Source organism: Nyctereutes procyonoides, unplaced genomic scaffold (genome assembly GCF_905146905.1).
Source record: "Nyctereutes procyonoides isolate TBG_1078 unplaced genomic scaffold, NYPRO_anot_genome, whole genome shotgun sequence".
Lineage (NCBI taxonomy): Eukaryota > Metazoa > Chordata > Mammalia > Carnivora > Canidae > Nyctereutes > Nyctereutes procyonoides.
The window spans coordinates 22,980,292-23,007,611 of record NW_026575128.1 but is presented as its reverse complement, the minus strand read 5'-3'; the positions used below and the strand labels follow the sequence as shown (position 1 = coordinate 23,007,611).

Genomic DNA, 27,320 nt, shown 5'->3' with positions numbered 1-27,320 from the left:
AAAGTAGGCTAATCTAATTACTAACAAACTAGAAAATTAGGCTACTGATTTTTAATGTATCTTTTAATTGGTATAGATTTCATTATTGTGATCCATATGGAATGACACTAACATTGCAAATTGTTTTTAAAGTAATAATTTGTCATAATAAAGTGTCCAAACACAGAACTAATGGGTGATTTATTCGAGGTTGCAATGAATACTAGGTGGTAAACATTCAAATTGCAATGATGACATTAATATACTAAAAGCATTATTTCTTTACTTGAATTTTGAAAGTGTTTAATCCTATATGGGCTGCTATTTATGCATATTATATTTATAAAACAGCTTTCTGACCAAAAATTATTTTCTTATATATCATGAAACTTGTAATATTTGAAATTCACTAAGTTGAAGTTAACAATAATTTGCACAACCTTCTATTTGTTCAAAGCTTTTTTATATTCCTATTGTGTTATTTTTAAATTGAGTCTAAATGTAGTATTATTCATGAAATTTTGCTATCATTTAAAGTCATTTATTTTACATTTCAGAGTTTTTACACCATTCATAAATGGTTTTTCCCTGAAGCTTATAATCTCACAAAAACAACAGGCACATTCCTGAAACTTTCAAGTAATAGGGTACTGGAGATAAAGAGAGAAAAGGCTCTTGCATGCACACACACACACACACACACACATCCTTAATTTATGTAAAAAAGGAAGTAAAAGGGAATAAGAAAAAAAATGGAGTGAAATGGGGGAGGAGGTTGATATGTAGAGGCTGTTATGAAAAGTACCAGCTACAGCTGCATAGGACAGGAATGGAAAATAGGGTAATAAGATATGTCCCAGTTCTTAAATAAGTTAATAAAAATGTTGCTTGAAGAACAGCTGTCTTTAGCTGGAGCTGGGATGAAGAAAGGAGTAATGCCTGGAGTCTACTTAATGAAAGGTATTAGAGCATCTATGGGGTCAAGGAGAATTATGCAGAGTAACTCAAATTCATTTTTTACAAATGGAATTATATTTAAAAGGACTTTTAAATTTAGAATTTGATACCTAAGACAATTTCACAATGGCAAACATTACACCTCTGGAACTGATCCAGGATAAAAAACATGATACATGTCTAGGAGCCCTAAAAGTTTCCCAGAATGGCTTCAGTATTTTACATTAATATTTTTAGTATTATAGTATTTTTGGTATTATAGGTAAGCACATATCTGATGATAGAAATTGAGTTTTCCTGAATTTTAAATCCATATTTGGGCAAAAGTATGTATATAGTTACATCATAAATATATCTGCACAAATTAATGAGGAAACTCATTACAAGGGTCCTAAATCTCCCCACTCCATAACAGTTCTATTGAGATATTGTAAAATAACAGAATAAAACTATTCTAATTCCAATAAATGCAAATGATGCATTGAGTTTCTAAGGTAAGGGTCACTCTTTCCAGTAGAAAGAGTTCTTGGATCAGTGGTAGTTCTGCTAATAATTAGTTATAGCTCACTTAGTAGATACTTAACCTGTGTGCTTCATTTTCCATGTCTGCCAAATGAAATGACTGAATGAGGTTATCTCTGAGGTCCAATGAAGATAATTCTAAATTTTAAAAGCACAAGAAATAAATTTGTTTCATCATAGTTTTCCCATAGTCCCTAGCATATACTACTTCATACATATTAAATAACATCACCTTGAATAGATGGATACAAAAGATACCATGCATGATATTAAGCATCATAATCAGAATTTTTGCTGTAAGCATCTTTGCTGCCAGCATCTTTGAAACATAACTGATTGGCTGTAAAGCAATTTTGCCATAAAAGATAAAATCATGAAAAATAAAAGGACATTCATTAAAAAGGACATAATGAGGCATTAAAAATGAATGACAACATTTGAAAGACTTTATGGCAAAATACTAAATATGTGAATACATTAAAATGTATAGTGTAGACTCATGGAAATACTGCACAAATAACAGATTTTATTTTTGGATTGTACCTAAGCACTTGTCAAAATTTCTCATTCATAGTGCTATACATTCTTCTGCTTGTTGATTCATCTTCATGTACAGCATCTCGTTTTTTTCTTTTTTTGCTAAAATGTCTTCCTTCATTAAAAGATATATCAATTTCCAAATACTTGGATGCATATTTCTAAGTGAGCTTTGTATTGAGGTGTGAAAGCCTTCCGCACCATTGTTTGCTCTTAGCATTTTGTCACATGTCCACTGATAGATGCTCCAAAGTTCTAGGGGAAATGTGGGTTCAAAACTTTGTGCCATTGTATAGACCGTTATGGGAACTGGCTAAGATTTATATAACATAAAAATGGGAGTACTGTATCAATAGAGAAGTGAAACCAGTTATTTTTATCTTTTTTGGAAAAATTGCCTTACAGGGTAAAAATGATCTGATCATGGTGAAAATACTTGCAGCAAAGACGCTTACTTAGAACCATTAAATATATCCCTATATGAACTTCTGCTTTGGAGAAGATGGAGTAGATGTTTTCTCCTCACTCCTTCCAGTAATTGCAACTAAAACCATGTTCATTAAATATAAACCAGACACAAGAAGACACTGAAAAGTGGAGAAAGGATAGAGCAACTAGGGAAATCAGGACCCAAGAAACAGCACAGTGGTGAGTTCTCTGGATTTTCTTTTTGCCTCATATATCCTCAAAGCCAGCAATTTGCAAATACCAACTAGCTCAGGCCAAAAAAGCCCTAATAAAAGCCTGCTCTCTCTAGCCAAGAAACAATGTAGCCTAGTGAGACAAAAAACTTTCAGTCACAGCTCTACCCAAAACCACAGGAGAAAACTGTGGCCCCGCTCCTTCCCACGACAGCAAAGGTCAAATAGGGAACCTAGTCTGTCCTAGGTACTGAGGCACCCCAACCATCTTGACAGGGTAAGGCTGGAGAAGGCAAAATAAGAAGCTAGAACTTATACTCTTTCCAGAAGTAACAAGACCCCTCTACCATGTTGTTGGAGAACCATGTGAGGAACAGTGATTAGGAACTCCTACCTTCCCAGCTACAGCCAAGAGACCTCCTCAGTAGAGGCCTAGTGGGTAGCCCTCTTTCCTGTGTCCACTCAGCATTCTTCCCTGGGGTGTCAGCAGAGGGTGAGGGGGGAACTTGGATTCCTACCCTCACCTGCCAGTAATGGGAAGGTGATCTCCCTTTCTCTACCAGAGTGGGTCACAGGAAATCATTACAAATGTAATGTCCTTAATAATGATAGGGCTATTCACAAATTAGGTGAGCTGTGGAAGTTCTGATTTTCCAGCAATGAGTTTGTTTCACCTAGGGTGTAAAAATTTTGTGTGTAAAGCGGTTGGTATTATTTCATTATTATCCTTTTGACATTGGTAGTGTATGTGGTATCTTCATTCCTAAATATTGGTAACTTGTGTCTTCCTTTCTTCATTGTCAGGCATGCTAGAGGTTTGTTAGTTTTAACTTTGCAAAGAATCAGCTCTTTTTTTCACTGATTTTTCCTACTGTTTCATGTTTTTTTTTTTATTTCACTGATTTCTGCTCCTATTTTTATTATTCTCTTTCTTCTTTCAGCATGCTTCGTGCTTCTTTTTCTTTTTCTAGGCTGTAGTGGAGGAGACAGTGACCTTAAATTACTGATCTAAGATGTTTCCTTTTTTCCAACGTATGCATTCAATGCTATATATTTCCCTCTCTTCACTGCTTTAACTGTGTCCCACACATTTTGACATTGTATTTTCATTTTATTTCAATTCAATATATTTTAGTTTACAGTATTTCTTTATTTATCTTGAGATTTCCTTTTTGGCATATGGATTATTAGAAGTACCACTTTCTACAATTGGTCTGATATCACATTTCAGATCCAATTTAGCATCCTGAGCGCACTTAAAAATAATTTAAAATCTCCTCAAAAAAAGATCTATAGGACCAAAGTCTTTCATTGGAGAACTCAACTGAATGTTTAAAAAAGAATTAGTATCAATTCTATACAATCTCTTCTAGAAATGAGAAAAGATTCATATTATGAAACTAATGTTACCCTAATATTGAAACTAGACAAAGACAGTGGGGAAAAACCCTCACAAAACTACAGACCAATATCTCTCATAAATATAGAGATGTAAAAAGCCTTAACAAAATATTAACAAATATAAATCAATAATATATAAAAATAAATACACCATGATCAAGTGAGGTTGATTCCAACACTAAATGCTTGTTCAATATTAGAAAATCAATCAATGTAACCCACTATATTAATAAGATAATGAAGAAAATCACATGAAAATATTAATCAAAAATGACAAAATTATAGAAAATGGAGAACAGATGAGTGGTTGTTAGAGGGTTAAGGGACAAGACTTGAGTGTGGCTATAAAAAGGTAACATGAGGGATTGTTTTCATGGAAATGTTCTTTATTTTGATTGCATTCATGTAAATATGGTAGTTGTGATAACATACTATAGTTTTATGAGATGTTACTATGGGGAGAAATTGCCCAAAGGGAACATAGAATTTCTCTGAATTACTTTTTATAACTGCATGTGAATCTACAACTATCTCAAAATAAGAAATTTAATTAAAAAATATATTCTAGAAGATACACCTTTCTTAGATATTTTACCATATAATCATCTAAAATAATTTTATAGCCATAAGTTTCTATTTAGGCTCCCAAAGTATGCATCTTAAGTGTTCACTGTGTGCTTATCACTTTCCTAGGACTGTGTATTGATTGATTAGTGATTCATTCAATCTTTCGTAATATTATTCATTATCACTGTATTCCATACAAATTTCTAAACATTGGGAATAGCTGTGAACTACACAAAAATCCCTATCCTCATGGAACATGCACTGTAATAAGGACAGATCCATAGACAATGCTATGTACAATATAAAAAAATAAAGCAGATAAAGAGGACAGAAAACTCTAGGTGAGAGGAGGTTCAATTATAAATAAATCAGATCCTCTTTAAAGGGTTTGCCAGCACAGCAGGCCCCTCCCCCAGAAGACCAGCTGGACGGACCAGTGATACTCCCCCGTGTTCCAATACAACTTGTTTTTGGCCACTCTGCACTGAGCAAAATGACTAGAAGGAAAACCTCACCTCAAAAGAAAGAATCAGAAACAGCCCTCTCTCCCACAGAGTTACAAAATCTGGATTACACTTCAATGTCAGAAAGCCAATTCAGAAGCACTATTCTACAGCTACTGGTGGCTCTAGAAAAAAGCATTAAGGCCTCACGAGACTTCATGACTGCAGAATTTAGATCCAATCAGGCAGAAATTAAAAATCAATTGAATGAGATGCAATCCAAACTAGAAGTCCTAACGACGAGGGTTAACGAGGTGGAAGAACGAGTGAGTGACATAGAAGACAAGTTAATGGCAAAGAGGGAAACTGAGGAAAAAAGAGATAAACAATTAAAGAACCATGAAGACAGATTAAGGCAAATAAATGACACTCTAAGGAAGAAAAACCTACGTTTAATTGGGGTTCCCGAGGGCGCCGAAAGGGACAGAGGGCCAGAATATGTATTTGAACAAATCCTAGCTGAAAACTTTCCCAATCTGGGAAGGGAAACAGGCATTCAGATCCAGGAAATAGAGAGATCCCCCCCTAAAATCAATAAAAACCGTTCAACACCTCGACATCTAATAGTGAAGCTTGCAAATTCCAAAGATAAAGAGAAGATCCTTAAAGCAGCAAGAGACAAGAAGTCCCTGACTTTCATGGGGAGGAATATTAGGGTAACAGCAGACCTCTCCACAGAGACCTGGCAGGCCAGAAAGGGCTGGCAGGATATATTCAGGGTCCTAAATGAGAAGAACATGCAACCAAGAATACTTTATCCAGCAAGGCTCTCATTCAAAATGGAAGGAGAGATAAAGAGCTTCCAAGACAGGCAGGAACTGAAAGAATATGTGACCTCCAAACCAGCTCTGCAAGAAATTTTAAGGGGGACTCTTAAAACTCCCCTTTAAGAAGAAGTTCAAGTAACTCTGAACGTGAATGGGCTTAATGACCCCATCAAAAGGCGCAGAGTTTCAGACTGGATAAAAAAACAGGACCCATCTATTTGCTGTCTACAAGAGACTCATTTTAGACAGAAGGACACCTACAACCTGAAAATAAAAGGTTGGAGAACCATTTACCATTCAAATGGTTCTCAAAATATACCCTAAAAACTACAGAACACTTCTGAAAGAAATTGAGGAAGACACAAAGAGATGGAAAAATATTCCATGCTCATGGATTGGCAGAATTAATATTGTGAAAATGTCAATGTTACCCAGGGCAATTTACACGTATAATGCAATCCCTATCAAAATACCATGGACTTTCTTCAGAGACTTAGAACAAATTATTTTAAGATTTGTGTGGAATCAGAAAAGACCCCAAACAGCCAGGGGAATTTTAAAAAAAGAAAACCATATCTGGGGGCATCACAATGCCAGATTTCAGGTTGTACTACAAAGCTGTGTTCATCAAGACAGTGTGGTACTGGCACAAAAACAGACATATAGATCAATGGAACAGAACAGAGAACCCAGAAGTGGACCCTGAACTTTATGCTCAACTAATATTTGCCTTTGAGGACAAATTTTCTTTTTTTTTAAATATTTATTTATATTTATTTATTTATTTATTTATTTATTTATTTATTTATTTATTTATTTATTTATGATAGTCACAGAGAGAGAGAGAGAGGCAGAGACACAGGCAGAGGGAGAAGCAGGCTCCATGCACCGGGAGCCCGACGCGGGACTCGATCCCGGGTCTCCAGGATCGCGCCCTGGGCCAAAGGCAGGCGCCAAACCGCTGCGTCTCCCAGGGATCCCCGAGGACAAATTTTCAAAAGATAAAGGTAGAGACCATACATAACTAGGGGAAGAGAAGAGAGGTTACAAAGGACCCTAAGGGCTATTGAAATGACCCATAGGATTTTATTCTTTGTGACTTGAGATGCTCAGTAACTATGTAATGAACAAATTTTTCTTCTAAAAAGTACTGCAGTCTTTTAGGACAATGGTCAAAAAACAATCACTATTTTTAGAATTACTTATGTTGCTTCCCATTTTAAATTTAGCAGACTTCTCACTTTTCCATGATATTATATTCAAACTTCTGCTACAAATACACAAAACTAAGAGCAAAGTAAGCCCCACTTAAGTTATTCAACTTCCCTTCCTACACTCTTTCCAATACAATGTCCCCCGCTCTACTCAGGCTTCCACCTCAGCCTGACCCCTCATATTACATTCCTTTATCCCACTGGGTGTTTTCTCTTAGAATTCATATTTACTTCCCTCTCCCTATTAATCTCACTATTTTGTGAATAATGATCTTGCCACAGGGTGGCTTACCATGAGTGCCTTAGCATACCCATAATCTTCAGTTCTCTATACCATTTATATAGCTCAAATAAAATGAAATACATTCTTTGACATGTACTACTACATTTTCTCATAGCACACTGAGGAGCAACAAAAAAATAATATTTTAAAAAACTTGGTTATTTTATTTATCTGTATCAGATAATCTAAGCAAACAGTAGTGTAACAGCCTATGAAACTCAGGGTTCAATACCATATCATCATTTCCCATTAGGTTTCCAAATCTAAGCTTCTCCTATAAAGAAATTCTGAAGTTGCCAATGAGCAACATCTAACATCTAAGAACATTCCATTTCTTCAACACAGCTTTCAATAAAATCTATTTGTCTTGAATATCTATTTGATTTAATCTTCAATCCACACAATTACTAATGTATTAATATAGTTTTTAATTTAATTGCTTTATATATATTGGATATGTCTTTGCAATAATGGTGGAGTTATTTGGATGCACACAGCAGAGATCACTGATGCTATCTGGGATTTAAACTTGAATCTTAAACCCCAAACACAGAGCCTGCACATAGTAAGCATTAAGTAAATATATATTGGTCAAATTTTCACACTACAAGTGTAAAAGATACTTCTCACCTGATGTTCACTCTTAAGAAAAGTATTATGTTTAATACTTAAGTCCATATGAGGGATACTTTATAAAACACTTGAATTTCAATTAGAGTAGCAATGCTAATAGCTATTTCTTTCTGATCTGTGACAGGCAACTATAATGGCTTTTATGCTTTCAGCAATTACTGACTGGTAAGTAGAATGTGTCAATTCACTTGCTTAAGAACAAACAGGATCATGCAATTTTCCTACATGCTTGATTTCTTACCTCAACTGAGGAGATGGATAAGGAGAGCAATGCCAGTGGGATGTAGACAAAGGAAAAAGTGAACTTTTGAAATAGTGCATTTATTTGCAACCCTGAGGAACACTTTTACCACCCACATTCAGTCTATTCAATGGTATTTGAGAATGGTATGCATTTTTATAAAGATATAATTTTTGTAAAAAAGCTGGTAAATGGAAATCAAATTTAGTCATAATCACAGTTTGCCCAGTAATATCTTCACTGCTAAGAGAGGCCCACAAAATAGGGATTCAAATAAAATGCATAACAGATACATCTCTTAAATAATTCTTAAAGGATCGTAGTCAGGACTTTGCAAAGAGGATTGAGAGTTTATAAATATATTACTGTAGGTAATATATTAAAATATATAATATGTATAATTCTATTAATATAGGTAGCATATTATATATATAATATTATATATTAAAATATGCAAATATATGTATATGGATAGTTTGTCATATACGGGTTTTTTTCAAATAACCAAGAGTAGAAGGAAAAAGAAAAATAGGGAAATTGAACACATTCCAATTCAATCATACTGTATCATTAATATATTTGCTAGTTCAGTGGACTTCCAGTGGGTCCCTACAGGTGCCTGATACCTTCTGTTGGATTAAAACTAATGAAGAAATCACTGCTGAAAATAACACTCCTAAAAACCACATATGTGTATTTTACTTTCCCTCAATTAAATTTTGGGCATCCAAGGGATGTAGCTTATTCTTATTGTTTGATTGGAAATTACTGAACTCGGAAGAGCTTTGAATAAATCCATACTGTAAAATTATCTTCCAGAAAAAAAGTTTTAAAAACTCAATATTAAATCACCACATTTACTAAGATTTGAAAATAATATGGATAAGTGTAGTATGGATTTTGAGTTAATATGAGATTCTAAAAGTTCAGTCCTGTGTGCATATGAACTTGCTATAATATTTTTATTGGTACATATGATATATTTTGACATAAAATACTGTTAGAAGTACCAAGTTTTGGGGCCTTCATCTATATTTGCCCTATTCCAACATGTTTGATTGTGACAGTGGAACCCCCTTAGACACTAAACACTAATCTCCTCATCAATTCAGTCATCATGATGCATGTTTAACTGTGCCCAGATATGACCAAGTTTACACTGAGAAAAATACCCAATAATCCCTGGAAGGAATGTTAAGGTCAGACACCAGGCAGTGAGAGAGTGAGCCAAATTTGATTTTACTTTACATCAAAAATAAGTACAAAGTCAGTGACTCAGAGCTGACTATACACCGTGACTAATCTTAGACCACTATAAATTAGAACTTTGCAACAGCTATAAAACTGTTTCCATTCTGAACAATGAATCTCCAGTTCTTACTAATGTCTAATCAACAAACAATTCATGTGAACCCAGATAAAAGCATTTACCTAACAAATATTGTAATCAGAAATATAATTACATGCTAGACCTGAAATTTAATTTTAAAGATGAAAAATATATTTAATTATCTTTGTAGTACTAATTAATACTTATGTTTCATATGAATGACTCTCCTTAATTAAAATACTTCTACATTTGCATGGGAAAAAATATCTATAATTTTGCCTGGTGGAAATGTGGAAATAATATTTTGCAATAGAATAAATCCCTTATGGAAAATTATAGATTTCATAAGAAAACAATTCATTTCTTTCTTCTACAAACATATGAGTGTCTGTAATTCCCAGGGTATCTGCTAGGAACTGTGAGTAAAAAAAAGACAAACTGGACATATACCCTGTGAGCAGAAAGTTTAAAATGGAATAGAGTACATCTCTAATTTCAGCACCGTCCTACCCATGTATGTTGTTTAAATGTAGATTTTTTTGTGAGTCTTACTTTCCAAATTCTGATTCCATAGGTCTGGAGTAGGGCCTGAGGGAAATACATTCTGATACAGGGAGTTAAAAGTCTAAACTTTGAGAAACATTTGTCTTCAGTGTGAGTACATAGCACACACAATCATGTATCTAATACCTGCCTAATTCATTGATGTAGATTCCCTTCGGTTTTCACTCAAGTAGTCTTTAAACTCTGAGTTAAGATCCAATTCAAATACTTGTTATTTTTATTTTTTTTACAAATACATTACCTGACATTCATGTGTCTCTATATCAAATGCACATTACTATTTTAATTATGTGTTCTAAGACCGTGTTCTAGTAGATCTGTCTATCAGATTATGTGTTCTAGTAGATCCGTTCTACTAATGGAACTTGTGCTGTTCCTGTGATGAAGCAGTCATCTTGAATACCCATGGACTCTCTAACGAGTCTTCTGCCTTGTTTTCGGTCTTGAACCTCTCATTTATCTCAGAATTGTTGGCCTGTCCTTTTTGTCCAGTTCTCTGAGACTAAACTTCTGTCCAATGATCAAGGCCATTTTACCTCATCCTAGACCACCTGATGCAGACCATCTGCCTGGATTTGACCATATTTCCTTCTGCCAGGGAGCAATGGTCTGCTCCCTACCTACTAGGGAAATGCCTATCACTCCTTTCTAGAGATTTCTGATACTGCTTATTCTCACTGCTATCACCATCAAAGCTCAAGGGTAATCTACTCCAGTACTTCCCAAAATTTACAGAGAATCAGATCACCTAGAGAGATGCTTAAAAGTACAGACCTGGGCATCACCTCTTGAGGCTATGATTCAGCAAATCTGGAGTGAAGTCCAGGAATCTGTGGCTTTAAAGCTTAGCATGCCATTGGAGAATTTAAAACACACACACACATACACACACACACTTAAATTGGGCTTTTAAGAATGAATACAATTTTGTGTGACATAGAAAAGGAAAAGGACAATATAGCTTCAGGGAGCAAAGCAATTTGAGCATGAGAAAGTGTTAAGTAGGTTTAAAAACAAAGAATCTAATCAATTATTACCCATAGCAAGTAGCAACAGCTTAATAAATGTTCTTTGAATTGAACACATGAAATCTAATGTACTGAAAAAATGACGTTTGGCTAGAGGCATCAGCTAAATGAGGAAATGTAGTGGAGAAATATAAGAATGAAAAGCTAAATAGAAGCCAGATTTTCATTGGTGATCAATTCTGGGGTGCATTTTCTAGACAAGAAAAAGTAAAACATTTGGAGTATCCTGGGCCATCTCCTTCACTTTGTGCCTTTCATTCTTATCTCTATGCTTCAAGGACCCAAATCTGCATGTTAGGATTGATACACCAACTAGTTCTTCAGCTGAAATTTTCTAACAATTTACCTATGTGCATTTGTGTGTGTGTGTGTTTGTGAGAGACAGAGAGAGAGAGAGAGAGAGAGAGAGAGAGAAAGAGAGAATGCAGGAGAAAGTAGAATGAACTGATGGAGTAATGTTCTAGAAAACATATGATATTGAAACAAACATAAGAAGCTAGATTCCTGAAAAGAGGAAGGTAATGATGTCCCAAGCTATCTTGAGAGCATAAATAAAGATTTAAAATCTTTAAATTTTGAAGGAGGTCAGTCAAGTCAGGATCACTGATTTTAATAAAATGAATAGTCACATCATTTACAGATGATACTGTTCAAAATGAAAGCAGGATTCTCCTATGGAAAATTGACAAAGTATAAACAAAGGATATATAGAAGATTATGGAGCAGCTAGGAGAGTTAGAAAAGGCAAATTTATAGTTAATATAGGTAAACCATTTCTGTTTTTTTTTTTTAATACCACTGTTCATCAGCCAGTCTCTGATGAAAACAGGGAAATCCTCTCAGAGTTGGGAAGCCGCTGGAAGATGAGTCACAATGGCATGGTTTGAGATAGAAGGAGCAAGAGATAGGTGTTGCTGTAAAGCATTCATTCCAGCTGAACATGGAGACCACTGGAGTCTAAAGAAGTGTTGCATCAGAAGCATAAGAAGAAAAGGGTGCTGATTAGGATGCGGAAACCAGGGAGAAGGTACACCATGTCTCAAAGCTCTGTGGTTTACTACCTCAAGGACAAAGAAGTAGAGTAAAATTGGGTGATGCTGATTTCAAAAGGAGGAAGGAATTAAAAGATGCTTCCAAGGTAACAGATCTGGATGTGCCAGAAGTAAACAATTATGCTATTACCCACAGCCCCTCTTATAGAGGACTTCCGGGGAAGTGGCATCATCAGGAAGGAATCAGACTTATGTTTATAAGCAGGTACAATACTGGAGAAGGTAGAAGGATGAAGGAGATTATGATGTAGGTCAGACCAGTGTCAGAGAGGGCAAGAGGTTTCTTCTTTGTGGACTAGAGCTTAGTGAACTGGATGTTTTTGTTCAAATAGTATACAAGATAAGGGCTGATATATAGGAAAAGGAATAGATGAAAGAGTTTGGCAGCTATGGAATTCAGGAAAGCATCTAGAATTCTATAAAATCAATTAAGTAAAAAATGAGATACCACCTCACACCCATCAGAATGGCTAAAATTGACAAGTCAGAAAACAACAAATGTTGGTGAGGATGCAGAAAAAGGGGAACCCTCTTGCACTGCTGGTGGGAATACAAGCTGGTGCAGCCACTCTGGAAACAGTATGGAGGTTCCTCAAGAAGTTAAAAATAGAGCTACCCTACAACCCAGCAACTGTACCACTAGGTATTTATCCCAAAGATACAAATGTAGTGATCAAAACTGTATCCCAATGTTTACAGCAGCAATGTTCACAATAGCCAAACTGTGGGAAGAGCCAAGATGTACATATATATATATTACATCTTCTTTATCCATTCAGCTGTTGATGTATAATATGCATATAATATAATATATATGTAATATATATCCATGAATATATATATATGGAATATTACTCAGCCATCAGAAAGGATGAAATCTTACCATTTACATTGATGTGGATGGAACTGGAGGGTATTATGCTGAGGGAAATAAGTCAATCAGAGAAAGAATTATAATATGGTTTCATGCATATGTGGAATATAAAAAACAGTGCAGAGGATCATAGGGGAAAGGAGGGAAAATGGGAAGAAATCAGAGAGGGAGACAAACTGAGAGACTCTTAACTATAGGAAACAAACTAAGGGTTGCTGGAGGGGAGGTGGGTGGGGGATGGGGTAACTGGGTGATGGGCATTAAGGAGGGCACTTGATGTAATGAGCACTGGATATTCTATGCAACTGATGAACTACTGAACTCTACATCTGAAACTAATTATATACTATATGTTGGATAATTGAACTTAATTAAAAAAAGAAAAATCAAAAAATGGATAAATATCAAAATGCTTACATGTTTATTCCATATTTTAAATTATGATAAAGCATAATTTGATAAAATCAATTTGGATAATAAGAAATACATATTTGTGGAAACACAGTAGAGCAGATTTTCTCTTTTTTCCTCCTTTTAACCTCCTAATGTTGGGGAGAGGGGTCAATGTACTACATGGTTGGTACTCAGGTAACACATGTCATAAAAATGTGTGTGTTACATTTTTAAATATTTCTTCCATATCATTAGATAAATGTGCATAATGACAAATACCATATGAATTCACTCATATGTGAAATTTAAGAAACAAAACAGATGAACAGGGGCCCCTGGGTGGCTCAGTCGGTTAAGCAGCTGCCCTCAGCCTGCTTGAGTCATAGTCCAGGGGTCCTGGGATGGAGCCCCATGTCAGGGTCCCTGCTCATCAGGGAGCCTGCTTCTCCTTCTCCCTCTGCCCCTTTCCCAGCTCTCTCTCTCTCTCTCTCTCTCTCTAATAAATAAAATCCTAAAAAAAAAAAAAAAAAAAGCCTAGATTAACAGAGGAGAAAAAAAAGAAAAGAGAGAGAGAGAGAGGCAAACCAGAAAACAAACTCTTGATTATACAGACCAAACTGAGGGTTGCTGGGAGGGAGGCGGGCAGGGGTATAGATTAAATGGATGATGGGTTATTAAGGAGAGCACTTGTGATGAGCACCGCGTGTTGCATGTAAATGATGAATCACTGAATTCTACAACTAAAACTAATATTACATTGACTGTTAACTGGAATTTAAATAAAAATGTGAAAGAAAAAAGATTACGGATGGTATCGACAAATGTCTGACACAGGCCACAAACTATGACTTGTTTCAGGTTAGGTACCTCTTTCAGGTAAATTACCTTTTTCAGATTAATTATATGTTTCACAATAGTTACCTGCTTCAGGTAGTGTGCTGATGTTGCATGTTTTTTCATCACCTTCACCTGCTGAGGTTGAAGCTCTTATTTTAAAGACATATGAGGTATTGGCAAGAAGTTTCATGAAAGTATACATATGATTTTGGGGAGAGACTTTTGTAGAATTCCTTTCAACTGTTACCAGATAATGTGTAATTATTCCATTTGCCTTTTTTGGTGGATCCCACTTCACTAAAGCTGACCGCCAGCTAGTTGCCATACACTGTATGTTCTGTACAACATCTGGAACTTAAAAGACAAACAAATGCCCAAAGTTAAAATTTACATAGATCTAGTAAATGATTTCAATGTGTGATTGTTAGATAAAATCATGTTAAGGAGTTGAGACCAAATAAAAATTTAATATGACAGCCTTGCAATGTGTGCTCAATAAGTTGACATAAACTAAATCAAATGGCAGTTGGCTCATTTTCTAGGCTATTATGTTAATCCTCACAATACTGAGACAATCACTGAATATTTTCCTAGGGCCCAAGCACCTATCATCCTAAAATCCTGAAAAGTAGCTAACTGGACAGTCTCAAACTCAGGCAGTGGTTGTAGCCTACTCATTTTCTCTCTTAACCAGAAAGGAGCAGTCTTACCAATACTTTTTCTATGGAACCTTTTAATGCAAGACATAGATGTAGGTACCTCCATGATGTGGTACATCTGGGCCTAACTGTGTTTGGAGTTAGGTAGTCAGGGCCAGCTAAGATAAAACAGCACCAACATCCAGTTTTGCAGCTTGAATAGGAACACACTAACTTTCTGCTTTGCAGCCTTTGCAGAAATGGCTTCTGCAAAACATCCTAAAATAAGACAACCACAAAGCATTTGTCAATATTATGGGCAAGGGGCAGTTAAGACATAAGCCCCCAGATACCAGGCATAAAACACCATCAGCACATTGATATTAACCTAATAGGTAGACTGTGATCAAAGCCCTGGTTGGCACAACTAGGCACACCCTGGTTGCTTAAGATAGTTCTGCAAAAGAGCTCATAAAAAAACCCTAAACTTAGACCTCGAGGGCAATCCTCTTGGGTCCCCTCCCTCTCCTGGAGCTTTGTACTATTGCTCAATAAACTGCTTTACTGCCCACCACCCTTCATCTGATCCATCTCTTCATTCTTCAAAAGAGGCATGACCAAGAACCATGAGTGCTAAAGGTGGAGAATTCCCGCAACAACAGTACTAGGAAACTTGCAATCAATTTAGGGATCTTGTTTTTACAATTGGTAGGATTCTTTGGAAAAATTGTGAGGAATGGATCTCTCGGTGTCGTTTTAAAAATCATTGGAGGGAATATTTAAATCAGTCCCAGGTTCTAATTCAGTTCCAGTGTTTTTCCTAGAACTTCCATGAATTTACTTGGAAGTAACCCAATTTCTCAAAGGTCTACTATATCTGGTGTACCTGGCACCACACACAAAAGTGACTGCAGATTGGAGAGATTGGCTACTTCCCACGGAAATGTCCAGTTAGTTAACATCCCCTAATGTCAGCATCGCTTTTCCTAATTTAGTAAAAACAGGATGCTAGAAGGTAAATTTGCATATAGTCAATTTGTGGATGATAAACAAGTAGTGAAACAACTTGCTGTCATTATGCAAAACATAGTTATTTAAACAATACTCGAGTTAATCTTTGATTTGTCTAAAGTTCTCTCCTCTGACCCAAATTTATCTTTACAAATTCTTCCTCTGTAAAGTAAAGGCGTCAGAACTGAAGGAGACTGCTTAAGGAATCTGTGGCATTTAAAATTAAAGAAAAGACCATTTCTCAAATGCTCTAGGGTTCTGGCAATTAAATATTATTTGCTTCCTTATTTTCAAGAACATAATATTTTCATAAAATAATTTAAGAAGTTGATACTTTGCTTGAGTTTATAAAAAAAGATTTTTGTGACTATTTCACTGATTCTGTAAATTGAAAATCAACCAGCTGATATTTAACCTTTAAGTTGAAAAAAAACTATTTAAGCAATCAAGGCATAGAATTTTATGCAGTAATTTTATTTTATTGATAAAAATATTTATTGGATTACTGTCTACAAGATTAGCCTTGATTTTTACTAAACTGATACATGTGTAAATTGTTAAAATGCTTTTCTTCTTTATAGGTTTAGCATTTGTATATAAATTATCATTTAAAATACACCCATTTCCTATAGTCATGTCCACCCTTCACTAGAGGTCAGAAACTGAAGTGCTAGTTCAACTTCTTCACTGATTTTTTCAGACCTTTTAAATCTAAACTTCCTGAATCATGGTTTCTTTATCTGTAAAGGAGAATGGGGCAACAGTAATATTTTCTTTTTTGAGCACTAAATGTGCATCCAACATACTAATAGGAGCTTTATGTGGATGTTTTCAAATATTTTCCACAACAACCTTATTGGTGGCTACTGCTAATATGTGTTTCTTTTCAGTTAAGAACATAGAGGCTCAGAGGAGTCATGAGTCTTTGCAGTTATATAGCTACTAAGTCATGGAGCTTGGATTCAAACACAGACACTCTGACTTCAAAGCATGTACTTTTATCCACAATAAATACTGTTTTCTTAGCCTGTCTTACAGGAATGCTATGGAAAAAAAGTCTCAGATATTCACAAATGCATGCAAAAATGATTAATGTATCAATAAGTGCTCTCCAGTTTCAATTTAGAGATTCACTAAAGCAAGAGAAAATACATCTCAAGGTACAGAGAAAAGATAACTAGAGCAAGATCTTGTGCTCATTCAATAATCATTGATTAAAAAAAAGTGAGGAAGAGGTGTCTTTAAATGTATGGTCCAGTTGAGGGAAGGAAAGTGTATTTCTCAGCCATCTATTAAATAGATCATAAATGAAAACTATCCAGTACACAAACAAGGGGGAGCTATGGCACACAGGTGACATGTAGGTAAGCTGTTCAATTAGATCAGGAGTATTTCATAGTCTTCATAATCCCCTCCACATGTTACAAATGGCCTATAGGAAAGTGAAGCTTACATAATGACCAGTGGCCCTCATGTGTCACAATACATCTTCTTAAAAAAAAAATCAGTATCACTTCATGGAAATATAAAACAACTTGTTAAAAGTGACTACTGGCTTGTTTCTCCTCCTTCCCCCCAACCCTAGCTGTCTCAGTTGATACTGAGAATTTTAGAAACAAAACAAATAAGCAGAGGGAAATAAAAATGGGGAGAGAGGCAAAGCAAGAAACAGACTCTTACTTATAGAGAACTGAGGGTTAGCAGAGGGGAAGTGTGTGGGGGATGGGTTAAATAGGTGATAGGGATTAAGGAGGGCACTTGAGATGAGCACAAGGTGATGTACAGAAGTACTGAATCACCTTACTGTACACTTGAAACTAATATCACACTGTATGTTAACTAACTGGAATTTAAATAAAATTTTTTTATAAAAAAATTAGGTAATTTTCATAGATATCTAGAAAACTGCTCTGTTCCTAAACTATTCCCTTATTTCAATGTCCTTAGTTCAAAAGGAAAAACTTCATGCAAATATATATATATTTGTTTCCAGCCTACTGTTAAAGCACTGAAATTCAACTTCTCTTTAAAAGTGTTATTAAATAATAATCCTTTATCACATAAACCAAAAAGAAGGGGAAAGTGTTCAATACAAACTGAAACATTTTAGGATCAAAAACTTGTGTCTCACCTGATTCTTGAGTTGTGAATTTTACTACATTACTAAATTGATTGCCATTTCCGACTTTTGTAAAGGCAGATACGCTGATAGAATAAGTGCTGACTGGTTCCAGTCCAAAAAGTTGGGCTTCAGTTTGAACACCTGAAATATTCTGAAAAGCAGAAAAAAATTATTTGTCACGATGCATCACTAAAAATTTGTTAACTAGAAGAAATATTTTATTATATTGAAGTTATGCATTCTACGTTTAATAAGTGTATTTTCAGTTAAAACATACATTAAACATTTGTGTGTGTGTGTGTGCCACAGGGTGTTCTCAGATGATGATCTAGGATGAACCAGGCACTCTCTCAACCCTGAAGAATCTCATAATGACCATGTTTTTAATTTCTAACACTAGAGTATTTTGTTTTTATTTTGTCTCCCTAACACGTGCTTGGATTAATACGCTTATTACTTCCTTTAAATTTTCAAAAATTGGAGTGCCCAATTTAAATCAAACTTACGTGTAGTCAGCGATATTAGATTTTCCTTGAATTCATCTAGAGTCATTGTTTAATACTTGGTAACATTCTATATAAATTAATTTATTTGTCAGCTACTTCATGCCAGGCATTGGGAATATACAGTTAATAAAACAAAACCCCTACTCTCATGAAACTTAAATTACAAGTTTTCTCAGACCACTCCTAAATTTCTAATTTTACCCAATCTCTTAGGAAAATGAAAAAAATGAATAGCTACAGCTGCTCAAGGAAAGATATGCTTTCTCATAGAAAAACTTACCATTAAGTATAAAGTCTTCATTTAAAGACAGTTGTCAAAACTGAGACATTAGTTAAAGCTAATCTGTTATCCTTATGGAAAGAGAAGACAACCTCCTATGATGGTATAATTTTTAAAATACCTCATATTATCCGATCCAAAATACAAACCACTTTGATTTCTTTATTAAACATCTCAGTAATAGAAATTTATCAAGAATACTCACGGGCCACTTACGGTTTAATCACATTTTAAATTAAATCCTATTTCAAATTAATATTCCAAGTCATTCGTATACTGTAGGGACTCACCGTATTACAGTATTTCCTGTCATTCTTTCATGCTTATTATTTATAAAGCATGGTGTTAGATAATCAGGAGATTTTAAAGATACATATATAAGAGGTATATGGTTCCTGTCATCAAGGAATTTTTATATGAATCAAAGAAATCTCTACACAGTGACACCTGGCTGTCTCAGTGGTTGAGCATCTGCTGTCAACTATTGGGAAAAACTGACATAGATTTGTAAAGAGTGCCATAGCTAATAAATCTTTTTCCCCCTTTTGAAATTATCTTTATTTCTTCCCTGTTCACAAAAGTAACCATGAATCACTACTAAGTGTCACAAAGAAAGAACTTAAAGGAAATATTTGCCCATGATGCCAATATTTAGAGATACTACTATTGGTATTTTGAAGACATTCTTTCAGATTTTTGATCCTGGAGTCCCGAGATTGAGTTCAGCATCAGGTTCCCTACAGGGAGCCTGCATCTCCCTCTGCGTCTCTTACGAGTAAGTAAATAAAATCTTTTTTTTTTTTTTAAAGAAATCTCTAAACAAAAGTTTACCGAGAAGAAATTAAACACAACTCAGGTAAATTTTAATTTGGATTAGGAAGGGCTCATACCCAGAGAAATGACTGAGATTATGATAAAAAAGTGAGCAGTTTACTGGATAGTGACTTACATGAGTAAATTGTAAGAGGGAGACATGAGTGAGGAATATTTCTAAACATTTAAACAGAACTTTTTACTGAATAAACAGTTTCTCTCCATATATGTGAATGACCCAAGTTATGAGCAGACTTGGATTTCACTGATCTCGATCACATTGAATCGACTGTGACGATGGGAACATTGAGGTGGTTTTGGAAATATTCTGCTTCCATAAACCCACATATAATTTTAAAAAGATAAAAAGGTAAAAAGAAAAAGAAGTAGAAAGAGGTAGAGGAAGACATAGAAAGGAAAGTAGGAAAATCAACTCAGACAGGAAAAAAAAGGAGGCATGAAGTAGGGGTAAAGAAACTTAAAAATGAGACTCTGAAAGAGTGCCTAGGAGGCTCAGTCAGTTAAGCGCTGATTTTTGGTTTTTGCTTAGGTCATGATCTCAGGGTCCTGAAATTGAGCCCCGGGCTCCCCCTCAGCAGGGGGTCTGTTTCTTCCCCTCTCCTCATGCTCAGGCACATGTACTCTCTCTCAAAAACAAATACTAAAAAAAGAAAAGAAGACTATGAAAATCGACAGAAGAGAAAACGAATGTAAAAAGGAGTAACTATATGTAGTAAATTTTAGAGAAAAACTATACCTTACAAGTTGTAAATTTAATACTTTATGGTATTAAGATTATATGTTTACTACAAGCACAATTTTAATTATAGCATTTCTACTGAAAAATCAAGATATCTAAAAAATCTTAGAATAAAACTTATTCTCATATTCAAGTAAAGGTATACCATCCTTTCATACTTAGTGCCAAGACAATGCTGAATGGATTTTTTTTAAATCTTTTAAACTGAGTTCAATGACAACCAAGCTAACACATTTATCATGTGCTAAAGATTATTCTAAATGCTGGATACAGATTTTCCCCTAATATTCCTCACTTTTTAATGTATGCAATCTAGCTCCCCTTTTGCACTTGAAGAAGCTCAGTCAGAAGAGGTGAAGTAACTGCTATAATGTAGCACATTAAGTCTCAAAATGTGATTGCAGTAAGAAAATGATTGTGTTTTCCTTTTTGATGTCCATTTCCCAGTGACCCATACAGATAAAGCAAACAAGAAATGGGAAGATGTTAAGATTAGACTGAGGATAGATATTAGAGGGCTAGAGACTTAGCATCATTAACAGAATTTCACACTTCTGGGGAAGATTTACGGAGTAGAAGAATTAAAATCTACTCAGCCTATCAGATTTTAAGATAATATCTTGATTTCAGGAAAGAAAGCCGGTGTTCTTTACGACATAACCTTAACAGTTGCTTTTGCTTTTTACTATTCACTTTGTAAGCTACCTATGCCATGAAAATGATTTACCATCAGCAATAAATTGTAATGCATATAATATTGGGGAACAATGTTAACTGCAGAGTTTTTCACTCTTCTTGATGTAACTAAAGAAGAGCATTCCAGTACTTCATTTGCCTTTGGAAAAAAAATAAAAATATTTTCTTAAATAAATGCCAATGATAAAACATATTTTGGCAACTAAATCTAGAAATCATACAACTATATTTGAGATTCTTTGTTATATCAGTTCTTTGGATATTTTTCACTGATTCTGGAACCTAAAAATGGAGGAGGAAAAGGGTATTTAGTGTTGCAGACTAATTAGCATTGAAAAGAAAATAATAATGATATATATTAAGACCAATTAGTGTGGGATTATATTCTATCAGGGAAGATGTCCAGTAGTCCAGTATAAATCTTTTCTGAAAAAGTTAAAAACATTCACTTGTTATCTATCTTAACAATAAATAGAAATATATTGCATGTAAGATAATAACAGTTTTTAAATAGTCTGAAAAAATTGCCATATACTTTCCAGTATTAACAAAATCATGCAATTATTTCTTAACTCGTATCTAGAAGTTGTGAATTCTAAGTAAATTGCTCTGCAAAGCATTCAGCTTCCATATCTGACAAATGCTTTCTGTGTTTTCCAAAAACATCCTTAAATTATAGGGAAAAAAGATTATTTAAAAAGATGATCCTTGTTTAATTTAAAGCTATCCATTTTCCCCTGCAAGTCAAAAGATTTTAATTCAATTTTAGATTTTTTTTTGAAATTAACATATACTATTATAATCAACCTACCTTATAAAATACAGTATCAGTTTCATGTTCATGAATTTTTAAACTATATATTTTAACAAGACCGCCTGGAACAGGACTTGGGTTCCATTTCAGCCATACAAAGTCTGAAGTATAGTTGATTAAAGTCAAATTTTGAGGAGGTGCTAAAGGCACTGCAGGAAAACACATTATAAAACATATTCATAACATTTTTAGCATAAAAATATCATTTTGACTTAAGCTTCTTGAAGATACTAGTTAAGAAAGGTTTCTAAAATGATCATGTTTTAACTTCAGAAATAAATAGCATCAGTAATTACATTATTATATTTGGAACTCAGTAGTTCCAAAGTAGTTTTAAACAAGCACTTCATTCTGAAGCTTGAACTAAAAAAAAAAAAAAAAAAAAAAAAAAAATCAGCAAAGTAGATGAATAGCTGTAAGCCTGTTACAAATAGATAATTGAATATCCTTTCAATTTCCATGCTGTTCCTTAAAAAGACAGAGTTGCAACAGTGAAATCACTTGAAGAGGTATGGATTCCGGCTTACCTGACTCATCTGTGTAAAAGAAAAGAGTACTGGAAGGACCAAGTCCTTTTACAGTTCTTGCAGCAGCAAAAAAACTATATAATGTAAATGGTGAAAGCTCTTCCAATATTAGATAGTTATCAGAGGTAATGAAAGAATAATTTTCATTTGGTCCTTGTAAAGTTAAATCATAACTTATTATTGCACCATTTGGCTTTACTGGGGGATCCCAGGATAAAAGAACTGAGGTAGAGGAAAGGTTTTTAAAAGTGTTGATTATTGGTGAAGTTTCTGGGACTATAAAAGAAAAAAAGAATATTAAATGAAAAAATTGAATTAGCATTAAAAAGAGGAGGTCTTGATAATCATGGGGCTTAATTTTATTAGCAGATAATTATTTTAATTTAAAAAACTTTAAGTATGTTTATTGAAAGGCTAATTATTTGAGAAACAACGATTCTATATAATTATAAGAATAATCAGAAAGCAATATAAATAAGAGAACAGCAACAATCTGCTTAAAAGGCAATAAAAGGGTCCAGCCTACCATCTTCCTCAGTTTTGATGTGTAGCTGGGCAGTATAGGTATCAGAGAATCCCTTTTCTGTTGATGGAGTGATTTTTAATATGTAATCAGCATATTTTTCCAGATTATCAAAATACATGCTTCTCTCATACGTAACGAGAAGTGGTCTCACGTGGCGAGGAGTCTGCTGTAAGCTCAGAGAAACATAGTAGAAGACTAGACCATTTGGTTGAGATGGTGGGCTCCAGCTTACATTTATTGCAGTTGACGAAATGGACTCGTAAGTTAGGTTTCCAACAAACCCTTCAGGTACTATGGTAGGTAATGTGCAAAATATAAAAATTATCAGTCACCCTAAGTAAAATTTAAGTAGATTCACAAACCGAGGGTAATTGTTGAAATGGCATCTTTAACATTATCAGCTCTTATGTTGTTTTTTTTTCTTATGTTGTTTAAATGCAGATATAGTATATACCACCTATCATAAAATAACATTACAAAGTAATTATTAAAAATGATTCAGAATATAAAAAACCCTGTCATCTTTAATATGTGTGAGAATTGTTTTATATAGTATTCTCTTGTCTTTTCTTTCCTACAATATGGAGATAATCTGTGTATATATATATATATATATACATATATATATACATGTATGACTGTGTTTATATACTCAGATATTTAAATATTTGATAATTTATATTGTTCCAACAATAGTTTAATTTTCTTTCTTCTAAAGATTATCTTTATTAAACATATACCACATCTAGGACTTCTCACCTGGAACAGTGCACAGTGTTTATGTGGTGCTGTAAGAGTCACTGATAAAATTTATAGATTGGTGAAAATATGGGGAGAGATCTGCATTTACAGAATATCTGAAATGACACTGACCACATACTGCACTGAAACACTTTGCTAGAGACTCTGCAAGCACATGTTTTCACGTATTTTTTTCGTATCTTATTCTGTTGCTCCATGTCTAAACTATCCAAAAGGTTGTTCTAACAAGGAAAGCATTTACTCCCACTTTTAGTGTCTGTCAGTTTACAATCTTAAGACAATAAACATGGAATCTTACTCTCAGCAGAAGTTTAGATCAATATCATTTCTCAATATGAGACTAGTCTTTAAAAAATAAATAGACACCAGAAACAAGAAGAAATAGGCAATGATTTATGCATCACTGTATTCTTGAAGCTGAAACCTAAAAAAAAATCAAGTACTTCAATCATTGTTTTTCTGAATACTCAGCACAAACAGGATACTGCTGAAGCTGCATAGAAGAAACTTCTGAGGTTAATAAAGTAAAGGTATTTCGGTCATATGAGTCAAAATCACAATAAGAACAAAGATGCTGTATAGAGTCCTACGTGTATTCAAAGGCTGAAATGGAAAGAAGTTGCTAGATTTTTTTTAAGGTAGTTCCTAAAGCAAAGGGACAAGAATATTAAGCATTGGAAAACCCATCCACGTATACAACAGTGGTTTTCTACTTCTTTCTTCTTCCAGCTTATAACTGCATGGCTGTGACATCCTTTGAAGCAACAAAAGTGACAGTTTTCATGAATGGTAGCAGTTTTTATGAATAGATAAGGCTGTTATCATTGTAATAATTTTATAGCTACATCAAATGCATTTTCAAACTTCTATAATAACTAGTTAAATGTTCCTAAATAAATTACAGATTTTACTAGCAATACATACAAATAGAAAAAAGGTTCTGAAATAAAGTTTAAAATTAATCCTATCAAAGATCAATAAATGCTTTTTGTTTACGTACTGTCTTGATCTGTATATACTTCAACTATGTCACTGCTTTTATTCCCATTTCCAACTGAAGTACTCGCTGTTACCCAAAGTGTATAGTAGCTGAATATTGCCAGTTTATCTATTATTGCAGATACGGTCATATTGTCAAAGTCATTGGTTACTTCATCGAGTGTAAAATTCTGAAAAATAAACATATTGTTTTAATTGTTTAGAATATAGTTTTAATATACATGAACATTTCAACATAATTATTATCCATGAATTAGTTGTCTCTTTTTTTTTAATTTATGATAGTCACAGAGAGAGAGAGAGAGAGAGAGAGATAGAGAGAGAGAGAGAGAGAGAGAGAGAGAGAGAGAGAGAGAGAGGCAGAGACACAGGAAGAAGGAGAAGCAGGCTCCATGCACCGGGAACCCGATGTGGGATTCGATCCCGGGTCTCCAGGATCGCGCCCTGGGCCAAAGGCAGGCGCTAAACCGCTGCGCCACCCAGGGATCCCTAGTTGTCTCTTATTATTTTAAGGTCAATTTTTGAGAAAAATCAACATAGAAAATTTTAGTGAAATAATTAAACTGGAAATATGTTGTACTAAAAGAAAAATGGATGGTAGGAATTTTTAATCATAAAATTAACATACAAAATAGCAGAGTAGAAGCTCCCAGTTTATGAAGAATGTTCAATGAGCAACGGAAAATGCTATAACTATACTGATCAGTGTCAGTTTTCCTTTTCTCTCTTTTTTTAAAAATATTTTATTTATTTATTCATGAGAGACACAGAGTGAAGGCAGAGACATAGGCTGAGGGAGAAGCAGGATCCCTACAGGGAGCCTGATGTGAGACTCGATCCCAGGACCCTGGGATCACACCCTGAGCTGAAGGCAGATGCTCAACCACTGAGCCACCCAGGCATCCCAGTATCAATTTTTCTTAGAAAACATTCAAGTATTTTTCAAAAACACTGACCATATATTTTTGAATAAGTTTATGAGTATTATAAGAACTTTTATTTTTTCATCCTGTTAATGAAGAAATTATGAAAGTGTTCACCTCTCTCTGTCAACTCAAATGGTTATTATTCATCTTTAAAGGGGCTTTTTTTTTCTATTATCATGGGGAGAACTGGGAAGTCAGTTAGATGCATTTTCTTTCTTATATGCAGAGTAAGAGCAACTTTAAAATCTTTTGCCTGACTCCTAGTTATATTTGTCCTAAGGCATTTCTTCAAGGTTAGGGAATTAATTTATGCAATCATTTCCTTTCTGACCATATTTTATTTTATTTTATTTATTTTATTTTATTTTATTATTAATTTATTCATTTTTCATTGGAGTTCAATTTGCCAACCTATAGCATAACACCCAGTGCTCATCCCATCAAGTGCCCCCCGCAGTGCCCGTCACCCAGTCACCCCAACCCCCCTCCCAACTCCCTTTCCACTACCCCTTGTTCGTTTCCCAGAGTTAGGTGTCTCCAATGTTTTGTCACCCTCACTGATATTTTCACTCATTTTCTCTCCTTTCCCCTTTATTCCCTTTTAACTAATTTTTATATTCCCCAAATGAATGAGTCCATATAATGTTTGTCCTTCTCCGATTTCTGACCATATTTTAAACACAAAACACATAGTTAAAGAAAAGTAATTCTAAAATGGACAATAGACTTAAAAATTATGTAGGCTATTAGTATGAATAAGTTTTAATAATAATGTCCACCTACATCAAGAAAACGCAATGATTCCAATTCTTACAAAGCTTTGAGCATCCTATAAACTGAAATTCAATTGTAGCAGAATAGCCCTCAATAAACCATCTAAACTCAAAGCTTTTCTTGTCTCAACTATAAAATGGGAATAACTATTTCTACTTCACAGAAATTTTGACGATTACATAACATGAAACACATAAAAAAATATCATATCTAGTACACAACTAAAAACAGAATAAATGATAATTAGTTCATTTAGATGAAAAACATAGGGTAATTTGGGGCTTGGGTGGCTCACTCAGTTAAGAATCCAACCCTTGATTTCAGCTTAGGTCATGATCTCAGGGTCCTGGGATGAGTCCCCACATCAGGCTCCCCACTCAGCAAAGAGTCAGCTTGAGACTCTCCCTTTCTCTCCCTCTTCCTCTGTCCCTCTCCCCACCCTTGTGCTCATGCGCTCTCTCTCTCTCATAAATCAATCAATCTAAATGAAAAACATAGGGTAGCCAATTTGACTAAAGTTTATAATTTGGTCCTATAAAAATTAAATTCAGCAAAGTTTTGTGATCCTTTTGCCAGTTTTTGATGGAGCTGGGGGGAGGTTGCGAAGAATGAGTGTAATAAAAGATCTACCTCAATCTGTGGTTGCTTCTTTAGGAATAGATAAGTTAATATAACAACCTCATATAAAATATGATCTGTATACTTTAATATCTTTTGACATATCTATTTTATACAGGGAATAACTGGCTTATATGAAGGATCTCTTAAAAATATTAATGTAATTAATTAGTCAGCCATTTAAAAAGAAGGAAATCTTGCCATTTGTGACAAGGATGAACCCTG

General features: G+C 34.5%; 1 protein-coding gene across 7 annotated transcripts in view; it reads right to left on the bottom strand.

Annotated features, from left to right (window-relative positions):
• PTPRQ (protein tyrosine phosphatase receptor type Q) overlaps positions 1-27,320 on the bottom strand; it is a 208,709-nt gene that overhangs the window by 113,896 nt on the left and 67,493 nt on the right. For 6 of the 7 annotated variants that reach the window (XR_008666689.1, XM_055342067.1, XM_055342066.1 and 3 more), the window contains 6 exons: positions 24,779-24,947; positions 23,017-23,307; positions 22,491-22,766; positions 21,961-22,112; positions 18,104-18,245; positions 14,408-14,677 (listed from right to left, as the gene is read on the bottom strand). Coding sequence is in view for 6 of the 7 variants with exons in the window: in XM_055342067.1 (XP_055198042.1) it covers positions 14,408-14,677; positions 18,104-18,245; positions 21,961-22,112; positions 22,491-22,766; positions 23,017-23,307; positions 24,779-24,947 (1,300 nt within the window). In the remaining variant the exon portion in view is untranslated. The remainder of the gene's footprint in view (positions 1-14,407; positions 14,678-18,103; positions 18,246-21,960; positions 22,113-22,490; positions 22,767-23,016; positions 23,308-24,778; positions 24,948-27,320) is intronic. The other variant, XM_055342070.1, reaches the window with a different exon arrangement.